The 14,372-nt window shown below is 45.2% G+C and overlaps 1 protein-coding gene across 1 annotated transcript in view; it reads right to left on the bottom strand.

Annotated features, from left to right (window-relative positions):
- Window positions 1-8,968: 8,968 nt before the first annotated feature.
- The window catches only part of TRPM8 (transient receptor potential cation channel subfamily M member 8), a 99,542-nt gene continuing 94,138 nt past the window's right edge, over window positions 8,969-14,372 (bottom strand). The window contains exons 24-25 of the mRNA XM_040231803.1: window positions 12,565-12,657; window positions 8,969-9,562 (exon numbers count right to left, since the gene is read on the bottom strand). Coding sequence (XP_040087737.1) covers window positions 12,607-12,657 — 51 coding nt within the window. The 3' untranslated portion in view covers window positions 8,969-9,562; window positions 12,565-12,606. The remainder of the gene's footprint in view (window positions 9,563-12,564; window positions 12,658-14,372) is intronic.

The raw sequence follows: 14,372 nt of genomic DNA, 5'->3' as shown, positions 1-14,372 counted from the left end.
GAACCAGGGGATGTGAAAGGTGAAATTGAAGGCGAAAAGCCTCTCTGTCAGCGTGGAAGGGCAGCTTCACTCTTGTTCTTTACCCATCTCCAAGAAAAATTAAGTAGACATCAGAGTCATCTGCCAGCACTGAACTGGAAGGAGAGAGACAATGAGGAAGGGAAAGGCTGGAGAAGGCTTGGGCAGGGGTGCAGGGGGAGGAGGCAGGGGGACAGGAATCAGGGCCAGAGACCATTGCTGCTTAACATCTCTTCAGCTGGGGTCACTGCAGCACTGTAACACAGTTTGTTCTTTTGTACTCAGCTCAAATGGAGAATCCCAGGGACAGGGGAGCCTAGTGGGCTGCCGTCTATGGGGTCACACAGAGTCGGACACGACTGACGCGACTTAGCAGCAACAGCAGCAGCAGCAGCAGCAGATGGTAAAGAATATGCCTGGGGATCCGAGTTCGATTCCTGGGTCAAGAAGATCTCCTGGAGAAGGGAATGGCTCCCTATTCCAGTATCCTTGCCTGTGAAACCCCATGGACAGAGGAGCCTGGTAGGCTACAGTCCACGGGGTCACAAAGAGTCAGACACGTTTAAGCGACTGACACTAACACAACAGCAGGAAGGCGAAGGAGCAGGTGAGGTTTTACATTCATGCACACAAAATCACTGCAAACACTGTTCTCCTACCTCAGAACTATGTATGTGTGTGTGTGTGTATACACATATATTAAATCTCAATTTGGGAGTTACATCCTTTTTGGCTTATTTTTAAAATAAACCCTCCTGGAGTAGGAAATGGCAACCCACTGCAGTATTCTTTTCTAGAGAATCCCATGGACAGAGGAGCCTGGTGGGCTACAGTCCATAGGGTCACAAAGAGTTGGACACGACGGAGCAAATGAACACATAAAATAAAAGCAAGTGCTTCTCTGTGTGTCTGTGTGAAAAACGCACTCCGGCTTGAGGGTGGGAAGGGACCCACAGGTTCAAGGCTAACGTCCTGTGGGTCAGAGCTTCTTGCCAGGTCAGGTCTAAGTGAACTCCAGGGTCAGGATTTGGGCCCAGGTGAGCTGGTTCAAGGGCTTCCCAGGCGGCGCTTCCCAGGCTTCCCTGCCTGCCAATGCAGTAGACAGAAGAGACTCGGCTTCGATCCCGGCTTCCCTGGGTAGGGAAGATTCCTCTTGAGAAGGAAATGGCAGCCCACTCCAGTATTCTTGTCCAAAGAATCCCCATGTACAGAGGAGACTGATGGGCTACAGTCCATGGGGTCACATAGAGTCAGATGCACCTGAAGCAACTCAACAGGCATACTCAACTTGGTTCAGGTCCCTGCTTTCCACCACATCCGTGCTGCTGCTGTGTCTTCCCTCCGCTTTAGACACTCCCCTCCTGTCCTGGATTAACACTCTCTATCGCTTTGCTGGTTCTGAGGAATCCCTCCTGCCTCTCCCCCAGAGCTAGGTTGAGAGGCCCTCATACCTGCCCCCTGGATCCTTGTACTACACCCCCCCATCAGCCCCCAAGTCTCAGGACTCCCTGCAGACAGGAAGATCCCTGGGGACAGGGTTTCTGTAATATCCAGGCATGGTGAGGCACACAGTGCGTGTGTCTGCAAGCACAAATGACTGAAATCCTTAAAAAGACCAGATCTTTGTCCTACAAGAGCTCCTAAACCCGTGGGAGGACAGATTTCTACACAACGGCCATGACACCTCATGGACAGGCTGGGATGGCTGCAGTCCAGTTTACAAGTCAGGTTCCAAACTCACACGGGAAGGACTGGTGACCTCTGCCTACGGTGCAAGGAAAGGGCAGGATGGCACTTAATTAGGGATGCGTGTGTATGTGCTCAGTTGCCCAGTCATGTCTGGCTCTTTTGCAACCCCATGGACCACCAGGGTCCTCCGCCCATCTCCCAAGCAAGAATACTGGAGCAGTTTACCATTTCCTACTTCACAGGATCTTCCTGACCCAGGGGTCAAACCCACGTCTCTTGCATCTCCTGCGTTAGTAGGCAGAGTATTTACCACTGAGCCACCTGGGAAGGGATGAGTCATTCTAACCAGCCAAGAAGGGAGGAGGAACAGACTGATAAGGAGACCACAGGGCACATGGGAAATGGTGACTAGTTTAGTCCAACAGCACAGGTGTCTGATTGAGCTCCCACAATAGATCGGGCATCGTCCAGATGCAGTGAGCCAAACACAGAGGGGACACAAAGCCCTTGCCTCTGAAAGGCCACATTGAAGGAGGGAGTGAGACCCCCAGTGCACCGTGGTGGAAACTTAACCACAGGTTCTTGGCCAGGATGCCCATCCAAGCAGGGGGTCAGTGAGTGAGGTGCTCACCCTCCAGCTCCTGGGTGGCTGGGTGGAGACATGGCCAGGGCCTGTGGCCTCGAGAAGTCCCCTCTAGCACTCTGGTGACCCATAGGTACTCATATCTTCCACACGGCCAGGAGGTAGAAAAGCTGGGAAACTGTCTCAGGACAGAGCTTCTCTGGGAATGCAGGGTCAAGGCAGACTTTCTGGAGGAGGTGATTCCCAAGTTGGGCCCTGACAATACAGTAGGAGAGGTGGAGAGATTTTTAACAAAGGAACAAACTAAGAGTGGTGACAATAAAGAGTGCTAATCTTCACTGAATCACTTCATGGTAAATAGAAGGGGGAAAAGTCAATTCTAAAGAAAATCAACCCTGAACATTCATTGGAAGGACTGATGCTGAAGCTGAAGCTCCGGTACTTTGGCTACCGGATGCAAAGAGCCAACTCATTGGAAAAGACTCTGATGCAGGGAATTATTGAAGGTCAAAGGAGAAGGAGGTGGCAGAAGATAAGATGATTGGATACCATCACTGACTCAATGGGCATGAGTTTGAGCAAACTCTGGGAGATAGAGAAGGACAGGGAATCCTGGCACGCTGCAGTTCATGGGGTCACAAAGAGTCAGACACAACTTAGCGACTGGAAAACAACAAGCCTTCACAGAGCAGTAAAGAAGCGCCAGCCTGGACCTAAGCACGTCTAAACTTACCTCATTTAACCCTCCCACCTCTCTGAAGGGAAAGAGGTCATTTTACACATGAGTAAATTGAGGCACTGGGTCATTGAAAAAGCAAGAGAGTTCCAGAAAAACATCTATTTCTGCTTTATTGACTATGCCAAAGCCTTTGACTGTGTGGATCACAATCAACTGTGGAAAATTCTGAAGGAGATGGAAATACCAGACCACCTGACCTGCCTCTTGAGAAACCTGTATGCAGGTCACAACAGTTAGAACTGGACATGGAACAACAGACTGGTTCCAAATAGGAAAAGGAGTACATCAAGGCTGTTTATTGTCACCCTGCTTATTTAACTTATATGCAGAGTACATCATGAGAAATGCTGGGCTGGAAGAAGCACAAGCTGGAATCAAGATTGCCGGGAGAAAGATCAATAACCTCAGATATGCAGATGACACCACCCTTATGGCAGAAAGTGAAGAAGAACTAAAGAGCCTCTTGATGAAAGTGAAAGAGGAGAGTGAAAAAGTTGGCTTAAAGCTCAACATTCAGAAAACTTAGATCACAGCATGCAGTCCCATCACTTCATGGCAAATAGATGGGGAAAAAGTGGAAACAGTGGCTGACTTTAGTTTTTTAGGCTCCAAGATCACTGCAGGTGGCGATTGCAAGCATGCAATTAAAATACGCTTACTTCTTGGAGGGAAAGTTATGACCAACCTAGACAGCAAATTAAAAAGCAGAGACATTACTTTGTCAACAAAGATCCATCTAGTCAAGGCTATGGTTTTTCCAGTGGTCATGTATGGATGTGAGAGGTGGACTATAAGGAATGCTGAGTGCAGAAGAATTGATGCTTTTGAACTGTGGTGTTGGAGAAGACTCTTGAGAGTCCCTTGGACTGCAAGGAGATCCAACTAATCCATCCTAAAGGAAATCAGTCCTGGGTGTTCATTGGCAGGACTGATGTTGAAGCTGAAATTCCAATACTTTGGCCACATGATGCAAAGAGCTGATGGATTTGAAAAGACCCTGATGCTGGGATAGATTGAGGGCAGGAGGAGAAGGGGATGACAGAGAATGAGATGGTTCGATGGCATCACCAACTCAATGGACGTGGGTTTGGGTAGACTCTGGCAGTTGGTGATGGACAGGGACACCTGGTGTGCTGCAGTTCATGGGGTCACAGAGTCGGACACGACTGAGTGACTGAACTGAACTGAAATTGAGGCACAGAAAGTTTAAGTAACCTTCCCAAAGTCACACAGCCAGAAAGCAGTGAAGCTAGGATTCACAGCAAGGTAAATGTGCCCCAAATTTCTGTTCCCTAGTAAATGATCCATTGAGGCACATAGCAAAACCGCAGAAGCGGTGTGGCTTTCCTGGGATACAGGATGCTGGATGGTCAGTGGTAAGAAACAGGCTGGGAGGAAGACACAGCATTTGACTCAGACCAGGAGAGCCACATGTTCCTGGAGGTTGGGAACTAGGTCAGGAGGTCACATCGTGTGTCTGCGGAGGTGGGTGGGGGCCAGTCTGCCCAAGTCTGGGGATTTGGGCAGGAATTCAGTGGGGAACCATCGAAGACTCATGAGCGGGGCATGGGATGCTCAGTGGGGAGTGTCAGGAAGATGACTCTCAGGCAGGGCCAAGGATCAGGAGGAGGGGGTGCTGTGGTGGAGACACGTAGAAGGATGTTGCAGTGGTGCGGTGGGACGCGAGCCCGTGGGTGGCTCCAGGTGCGATACGGTCCCTGCACATGTTCTCTGTCTGCTGCCACGACTCCTTCCTGGTTTGTATTTCTTGCCTGATGATTGGTACCATCATAAAGATGTGCTCCCAAGAACACCACCCTACACACCCCTTAATACACCCCTCCTGGCCTGCACCTTTCTTCTCTGTCCCCATCTCAATAAACCTGCCACAATCCACCACCCCTCTCCAGCAACTTCAAACACCTCAGCCCTGCTGGTGAACAGCAGTCAGTGACTGGCTTTAGCTACTTGGGTCTCACTGTCTACCCCAGGGAGCTTCTCAAGGCATTTCTTTGATACAAACACAGAGGGATTCGGGGGAAGCCAGTCTCCTCCGTCTGCCGCCAGAGCAGGTGTCTCTTGGACCCTTCACCCCACACAGTCCCTCCTGGGTCCACACTCATGGCCTTTGCACTCGGCTTACTGCCTGCAGCATCATGCATGCATGCCTGCTTAGTCATTCAGTCCTGTCCGACTCTCTGCAACCTCATGGACTGCAGCCCACCAGGCTCCTCTGTCCATGGCTTTCTCCAGGCAAGAATACTGGAGTGGGTAGTCATTTCCTACTCCAGGGGACCTTCCCAACCCAAGGATCAAACCCAGGTCTCCTGCCTTGGCAGGTGGATTCTTTACCACTGAGCCACGAGGAAGCTTTCACTTTTCACTTTCATGCATTGGAGAAGGAAATGGCAACCCACTCCAGTGTTCTTGCCTGGAGAATCCCAGGGACAGCAGAGCCTGGTGAGCTGCCGTCTATGGGGTCGCACAGAGTCGGACACGACTGAAGTGACTTAGCAGCAGCAGCAGCACCAGTAAGCATCAAGTGCCTGTTTATCTTAAATCAATCTTGTCTCCCTGGTGGCTCAGACAGTAAAGCGTCTGCCTGCAATGCAGGAGACCTGGGTTCAATCCCTGGGTCAGGAAGATTCCCTGGAGAAGAAAATGGCAATCCACTCCAGTACTCTTGCCTGGAAAATTCCATGGGCAGAGGAGCCTGGTGGGCTACAGTCCTTGGGATCTCAAAGAGTCTGACACAACTGAACGACTTCACTTTCACTTTTATCTCTTCTAATGGATTGTAAGATGGTGGAGAGCAGGGTCTCCTGTTCCTTTCTTATTTTGATTTATTTTTATTTTTTACTTTATTGTTAATCCCTAGGAAGTATTCACAGTGGCTACTTACTGACAACACATTGCACATTATGAGAAAAATAAGGGAAACTGCTCCTAGTAAAGCAAGACTTCTGCAGGGGGAAAAACACTGATTAAAAATTTGAGGCTATAAATGAGCCCATGGAGTCCCAAAGCCCCAGCTTGATCCTAAACTATGGTTCAGAAACATCCACCGAGGTTTGATGGATGAATGGGACAGGCCACGGAAGGCTGTTTTGTCCCTCATGTTTTCCACCTTCAGGAGAATGGAGACCTGTCCAGTCCACATGTGCCTGGGCTGGGGTGGGTAAGGAAGGCAATGGGATGTTTGTGTCCAAAATCCGGCCCCAGCTCAACAGAGGGCCCAACTCCTAAGCCTTTTCTTTTTGAGGTGGAGGCTGTGGGCGGAGGCTGTGTCCATGACAGCCACCGAGTTCAGTCCACCACATGGACTGTGAAAGGGGAGGGGCAGCAGGAGGGAGACACACTTCCCCAGTTGTGTCCGGAACCAAGGTGGCTTTGGAGGACTCTGCCTTCAGCAAGGACACCAGGTCTGGGCCCCAGCCTCCATCAGCACGTCGGGTTGTGGACATAAGGCACCATCTTGGCCCCAGGACAGATCCTGAGCCCACAGGAGACCCTGGAAGCTCAGAAACAGCCACACATATCTGATGGGTGGTGACCTAGCAAGGTGTCTCCAAGTCACAGAAGCTGGAGACCCTGGGGGTGCAGATGGGTGCCCAACCAGGGGCACCAAAAAGCGACCATGGACCCAACCTTGGCCCTGAGGGCAAGAATCAGAACCATGGGGACAGCCTTCTGCGTGCATGTGGTCTGAATGCTCGAGTTATCTGCTTATCAAAGTCAGCTCGTGTAACTCTGCGAGTCAGATCCCCATAGAAATAAATCTGGAGGGAGGGATTGTATTTTTTTTCCCACTCTCAAAAGAATGACAAAGGCAACCCATGGCATTTCCTCCTCATTTAATTCAACACAGTCATTTGAACCAAGCCGCAAGGCTAACAGCCGCCATGTACACATGCCCAGGACACTTTCAGTCCCACATACAATGACAGCGCCTTTGATTACAGGTACAGCCAAGACATGTGCTGCTTTCATGAGCTACACCTAAAACAAGGACTTGTCCTAGACAGAGATCACAGAGAGGAACCATGCAAAAACCTCCGCCAGACAAGCGGAGCTGAAACACTGGGCGGCTCCTCCAAGTGAACTCCAAGCGTCGTTCAAGTTCGTCATTAGCGTCAGCGGAGCAGTTGCTTTTACTCACGATGTTTATGTGCACATGGCCTATTTCTCACACTCACAAAAGCACAGTCTGTGAAAACGTGAACATAGAGACAAGCACATTTAAGGAGATCAGCCAAGAGTTATGCCAAGTTTCATCTTCTAGGAGGTTTCAAGTTACTGATTTTATTCACATTCGCCATTTGAACTGAGGATAAACGGTTAGGATGGTTGTCATTCTCTACGTGGTCTTGTGGACAGAGCTAAATGGTTTTTTTCCAGTCACTATGGCGATAACACAAGCTTCTGCTTGGTGGATTCAGAAAAGGCAGTTCTTCTAGTTGCCATGGTGAAACAAAAATGAAATTCTCTCGCTAACAGAAAACTTCAAAATTCCACTCATCGACAATTTTTGCCACGTAAATTTTATTCCACCTTTCAGAATCCAAAACCATGAATTGATCATCCCTACCACTAAGATTCCTTGTCAGCTCATTAAAGAGGTTTAGGTAAAAAGACACCTTTCATTTGTGTTCATTCGCTACAAACATCATGAATGTTGTGAGGAGTCATTTTAACTACTGCCCAGACAAAACAGAAAACTATTTTTTTGGTTCATGCTTTTGTAGTTTTTCTAATGAGATAATCATTTAATAGCTTCCTTCTAAGATTTTCTTCTTTAGCCACTGAGTACATTCTATTCAAAGTGGAAAAACTAATCACGGATGTTTAAATAACTTCATGTACTTCTTTTGTGCAAAGATAACACCACTTCCAGAAAAAGCTGGGACTACAAGCATTCAATAAGATAATACCTTGAATTCTATACCAATGCCCTCACCCTCTCTAATACTGAAATAAGTATACTGGTTTCTTCCTAAACTAAGAATTAGATGCAATATTTTATCTTAGGAGTTCTAGGTTCTGTATCGCATTAATAATTCCCATTTGCTAAACATTTTTGAAAAAGCCTTATAAATACTTTGATAAGACTTATATTGAAGGCAGGAGGAGAAGGGGGTGACAGAGGATGAAATGGTTGGATGGCATCACCCACTCAATGTACATGCGTTTGAGTAAACCCCGGGAATTGGTGATGGCCAAGGAGGCCTGGCGTGCTGCAGTCCATGGGGTCGCAAAGAGTTGGACACAACTGAGCAACTGAACTGAACTGATATCAAGCTAACAATTCCTATTTGCTAAACATTTCTGAAAAAAACCTTATAACTAGTTTGATAAGAAGTACGTATTCCTGGGAATCTAGCCATGGGAAATTTTCCCAACTGTGGAAAAAGGTTCATACACATAGATGCTCACCTCACTGGCCAACAAGAAACCACCTTCCGTGACCAACAGAGCGGAAATCATTAGAGACTAATTAGCATGCAAGTGCTAATGTAAAGTTTAAGGCTGTATATAAAGACTACATCTGGGATAAAATACTAAGTGAAAAAGCTTATGCAAAATGTATATGTGGTATGCTGACTTTATATAAAATTTTAAAAAGACATAAAACATGCATAGAGAAAAAAAAAAAAACAGACCTGGAAAAACACCCTGACTTGTTAGCAGTGATTATTTTTAGATAGTGAGACTGTTTATATTGTCTACTTTCCTCGTAGTCTACGTTTTGTATAATACCCAGGAATTTCCTATCATACCCATGAATTATTTATAATGGGAAAATAATAAGCAAGAGGGACACTCAGTGAAAACAAAATCAGATGCGCCTCTCGGGAGGTCGTCTTCAGGTGCCTTTTCGCACTGCTAGGAAGGGGGTACTTCCGTCAAGTGGGGTTCCTGGGGCACGTGCAGGAAGACGATGCTTTATCACCTGCTTTAATGATTAAAATCATAGAGAGCAATGATAAGAGTTTCTCCTGAAAAAAAGCAGAGTCCTCTAGCTGTAGCACGTCTTAGAATCTGACCTGACTGCAGAAATGTTTAACACTATGACAGCTAATTAGTCACATAATACCAAAAAAAAGGAGGGGGGGGACAAAAGAGAATCAGTTGAAGACAAAGTAAGGATCCAGGAGAGAAAGCAGGACCAGGTTGCTATTCCTAGGAGAGATGTTCCCTAACATGCATGGGTTCAAGGAGGACAAGAGGAGGAAACAGGAGAACACCGGGCAGCTCAGACCATCCACAGAGGTTCTGGCCACGGAGACGTGGAGAGCAACAGGGCGGCCTGGGGGGAAGCACGGGCAGGAAATGTTCTTCCTTTACATCCGTCTTCTTGAGTGAAATCGGGGACACATTTTATCCTCAGACTGAGCACACTGGAGCGATGAAAGCCATCACGGTGCACCCAGGGGCCTGAACAATTCTCGCTTAGTCAGGAACACAGCTGTTGTCAAGATGCAACTGTTCACCAGGATCCCTTGAATCTTGGCCATGTAGACGTCTGATGTGACCTGTAAAAACAAAGGAAGAGTACTGCGTGAAGAGCCATCTCCCTCTTCTGTTCTCAGGACACTGTCGGCTTCGAAACACACCGGTAACATACTGACAGAGGGCCGAATGCCTAAGCCAGGCACTGAGATGCTGCCTTTCAGTACTGAAGCGATCACATGACCATTTTTTCTCCCTTAAAGAGGTGAGTTCTGACCACTCTGCCAATGTAAACGAAATGACTATAGTTAAGACTCAACTCAAAGGTAAGACCCAGAAAGCTTCCAAGTGCCCTATTTGCTGAGTGATTTCTGCATAAGGATGAGTTGATAATAACAATAAGAACTGCAATAATGTACTGAAGAGATGAACTGGAGTTGAAGTGCAGCCAACACCAGAACGGATGGATGATTATGGAGGGATCAAACAATTTCTGGTGCCCAAGGAAGTACTCCCCAGCAACCTTCACTCCGTCCCATCCTCAGGGAGGGTGCAAGGCTGTGAGAAAACAAATAGCTTTCTCTCACCCTGGTTCTTACTTCCTTTTCATTTTAGCATTGGAGGAAGAAATATTTATACCCAAACATCTCATCCCAAGTTACTGGATCCAAGGCTGATTCAAGATGAAGAGCCCCGATGGGCAAACTGATAAAGACGTGTCCCCAGATGTCCTCTTCTGCCCTGCCTTCACTGGTGCCCAGCTTACACCCGCTTGAGTTGGCATTCACTTCCTTGCCCCTACTCCTAGGAAAGATAACCTCACCTCTCTAGAGAAAGCAGTATCAGAGAGACACTACAATAATATTTCAGCCCCATGTACCAGTGGGGAGAGGTAAGAGAGAGAGGCAGGATATGGGGAGGGGAGTAAGAGGTACAAACTATTGGTAGAAAATAACCTACACGGATATATTATACAACATGGGGAATGTAGCCAACATTTTATAATAACTATAAATAGAGTTAACCTTTAAAGAATTAACCTTTAAAATTGCAAATCACTATACTGTACACTTATAACATATAATATTTTACAGCAACAATATTTCAATTTAAAAAATCAAAAAATATATATTTTAGCAGCATGTAGGTGGTTGCCTATAAAGTTACATTTTCTGCGAACTTCTTAAGGACATGCCAGACAGATGACATCAAAAAAAGAAAATGGATCTTCTACCCAGAAGTAAAAAGTATACCAACAAACTGGACGTGCCAAGCACACTGTTTCTAAAGATATCTGTGGTTAAGACTATCTCGGGCTTCTGTGTTCTCACGCTCTTCTCATCCCCAGGCTCACAGATGACCACGTGGACGTGAAGTAATGTCCTTCTCCCAATTCATCTTCATTCACCAATGAATTAACTCTCCCTATCTTAAAAAAAATTAAGTCTAAGCAAAGAGTAGGTTGCTAAGAAACCAGTCTGTGTGCTCATTTTCCTCATAGTCAACATTTTTGGAAAAAAATAAAAAGAGAGATGAGATTAGAGCTTTAAGAGGTGGATGAGTATATCTTTTCTGATTATTACACCTCTATGGATTTTTTAATCATTTTGAATTGTTTCATCACATCCTAATTGCTTTTTCTGTGGCTCAGCTCATAAACAAAATACCAAATGCTTCAAAACTCGAATTATAATTTATTGTAAAGTATAATACAGTGTTCATGAAACACCATGATGGAAGAGTTGAAATGCATTCTTCCTAAATATACAAGGTTTGTTTTCTTGAGCAACTTGCGAGGATATGCCTGCCTTCACACAAAATAAATATGCGCCAATCTTGCCCTTACGAAATCTTCCAGGGTAGTAGGCTTAGAATATGATCTGTAATTGTCAGAACCCAAGGAAAAGTGTTGAGGGACCAGATAAACCAAATGGGTCCCAACACAGTTACCGTTATAACACAGCCACTCTGTGAATAGAAATTCTGCTGTGAGAGGATTTATGCAAAGATAGAAATCAGAGTCTGAGCCTCAGCACTTAGAAGGTGCTCAGTAAACACAAAGGGAAAGAGGGAAGGTGGAAGGGAGCCTTAACTGTGTTTCAATTCTGTGCAATTCACTTTCTCAAAAAAATTCTAATCAAATAGAATGCTTATAGCTGTTTCCTCCTAGCTCTACAACTCCCTAACAACATTGTTAACATTTGGTTTCGGCATTTGGACAAGTAATGAGAAAACTTAATTAAAGTAAATGCTCAGATCATGGTGCAAAGCCTTGGGCTCAATTTTGTCAGTTAACTGAATTACATTTTTATTGTGCAAATGAGCTATTGCTAAAAACCTTGCAAGTGAATGAAAGCGTTAGTGGCTCAGTCGACTCTTTGTGATCCCTGCAACCTGCCAGGCTCCTCTAGCCATGGAATTCTCCAGGGAAGAATCCTGGAGTGGGTAGCCATTCCCTTCTCCAGGGCATCTTCCTGACCCAGGGGTCTCCCAACATTGCAAGGAGATTCTTTACCTGTCCAAATTATCAGGGAAGCCCCCCAAATCTTAAAAGCTTTACTAAAACATTTTTGATAGTAAGATGTGTTCAACATGCATTTGTTGAGAGAAAATAAACCAACCAAAAGACCCAGACATCTGCCCCCCACAGCAATAATCATCAATGAAGCACCATGAGAATGAGGTACATATTTGAAGCACAGATCTGTAAAGACACTCATGATCTAGAGCTAAGTAAAAGAAAAAAAAAAAAGCTAACTCTTAGAATAGTCTGATATTGATTCAATTAATGTCAAAATAGCTGTACAATTTGCAAGTTTGTTTTAAAGTTTCAAAAGGATGCTATCAGTGCTCACCTTGGACCAGGAAACAGTCTTGGAGTGTGGGCATGAGGGGGAGTTATGGGAGGGTTTCTACCTGTATCCTTTCTATATCCCTTGATTGTTTTTTTTTATACCATCGCTATTTTGCAAATCTGATCACATGTGAAAATAAAATAACTGAGAAAATATCATGATTTTGAATTAGTCTAAAAATATGTAAATTTTCAGAGCAAAAAAAGAAGAAAGCTATTAAAATGACTTACCTTGCTAGAATTAAATTTTTCTCCATCAGAGTCCATGCAGTATTATTTGATTTTATTAGCAATCTCTTTCAGAATACCTTTGAGGTCATTAAGCTTGGAAAGGGGAAAAACAGAACTGGTCTTAAGATAAATTTTCCAACTTAAATTTTAAATCATGACTCTAAGGCTTTTCCATGAAATAGATTAACTATACATGAAATAAGAAGTATGGCCCATGCCTGGAGTACGGCAGAATATCAGACAGGTGATATTTCAGAGCTTGTTCACTACAGACTTTCTGAAATCAAATCAGTAACAAATAAGCATTAGCACCAATCAAGATTCGTTTTTTCTATTGTTGTGGTTTAGTCACTAAGTCACGCCCGACTCCTTTGTGACCCCATGGCCTGTAGCCCACCAGGTTTCTCTGTCTGTGCGATTTTCCAGGCAAGAATACTGGAGTGGGTTGCCATTCCCTTCTCCGTGGGATCTTCCCAACCCAGGGATCAAACCTGTGTCTCCTGAATTACAGGCAGATTCTTTACCACTGAGTCATCAGGGAAGCACAAATCTTAATCACTAGTGATTCCCACATAGAAATGATAGATTTTTTTAACAGCACAGAAATAATATATGACCTATATATAGATATATAATTTACACATATAAATCATAATGTTCTATGTAACTAATACCAATAAATGATATCAATAAAGCTTTGCTTTGATAAAGGATAACACTAATGAAAATAATATAATATCAATCAACTTTTTGCAAATAAAGTGTCTCCCCTCACCAAAAACACAGTATAAATAGCAAAACAAATTTAGGTAAAAGGCATGATAAAATTATTTTCAATACATGCATATTTCACAAGTTTTTACACAAAATACATGAAGATGATAAAGATCACTTCAAATTACAAGCCATATTGTTACACTTGATAAAAGCTGTAGACATAAAGCAATCTCTGTACTGTTGGTTTCCAACTTGCTAAATCACTCACTCAAGGAGAACTCTTGGTTTAACTATGGCTTCTTTCCAGTATTAACCTCATCATTTAACTGTTCTCGCTGCTGCTGCTGCTAAGTCGCTTCAGTCGTGTCCGACTCTGTGCGACCCCATAGACGGCAGCCCACCAGGCTCCCCGATCCCTGGGATTCTCCAGGCAAGAACACTGGAGTGGGTTGCCATTTCTTAGAAAAGGACAAAACGAAACCAGGAGGGCTGCCTAAAATAAAGAAGGCATAGTAAGATTCCTACTTACAGATTCAAGGTCAAGGAATGACTTTGTTTTCTGGTGTAAGAATGAGATGGAGTGGGTTTTTTTTGTTTTGTTTTGTTTTTTACTGGAGGGCTTTGGGGAAATCTCTATATTTGTTGCAGTAAAAGGACTTCAATACACTGTTTAGTATGGTTTAAGACATCAAGAGCTTGCTCAAGAAACAAGCGGCCAGCCCTAAAATTCTCTTTGGATACAAAGGAGAAACTTTTTGTTGTTCAGAGGAGAAGGCACAGAGGATGGGGGAGGAGAAAAAAAGGAGAGAGGGCGGAGGCGGGACTAGAGAGGGGAGAGAGGCAGCGAAAGAAACCCGAGGTGGGCCCCGAGGGCTCTGCGTTGTGTGGTTTATGGTTTCCCAGGGGTCTGCCTAAATTCTACCAAAACCTGCAAAATGCAGCGTGTGGGGGGCTTCTTAGAGGAACCCACAAAGAGGCTGAGCTCCACAGCCAGAGCGACGCCAAGGGGCCTGGACCCAAGGCCCTCCCCTGAAGGCCCCACAGAACCCAGGCTCACACGTATGTGTGGACAGCCCCCAACTGTGACTGCC

This window comes from Oryx dammah, unplaced genomic scaffold (genome assembly GCF_014754425.2).
Source record: "Oryx dammah isolate SB20612 unplaced genomic scaffold, SCBI_Odam_1.1 HiC_scaffold_28, whole genome shotgun sequence".
In the NCBI taxonomy this organism is placed as follows: domain Eukaryota; kingdom Metazoa; phylum Chordata; class Mammalia; order Artiodactyla; family Bovidae; genus Oryx; species Oryx dammah.
The sequence above is the reverse complement of the archived record's forward strand: the minus strand, read 5'-3'. Positions and strand labels throughout refer to the sequence as shown.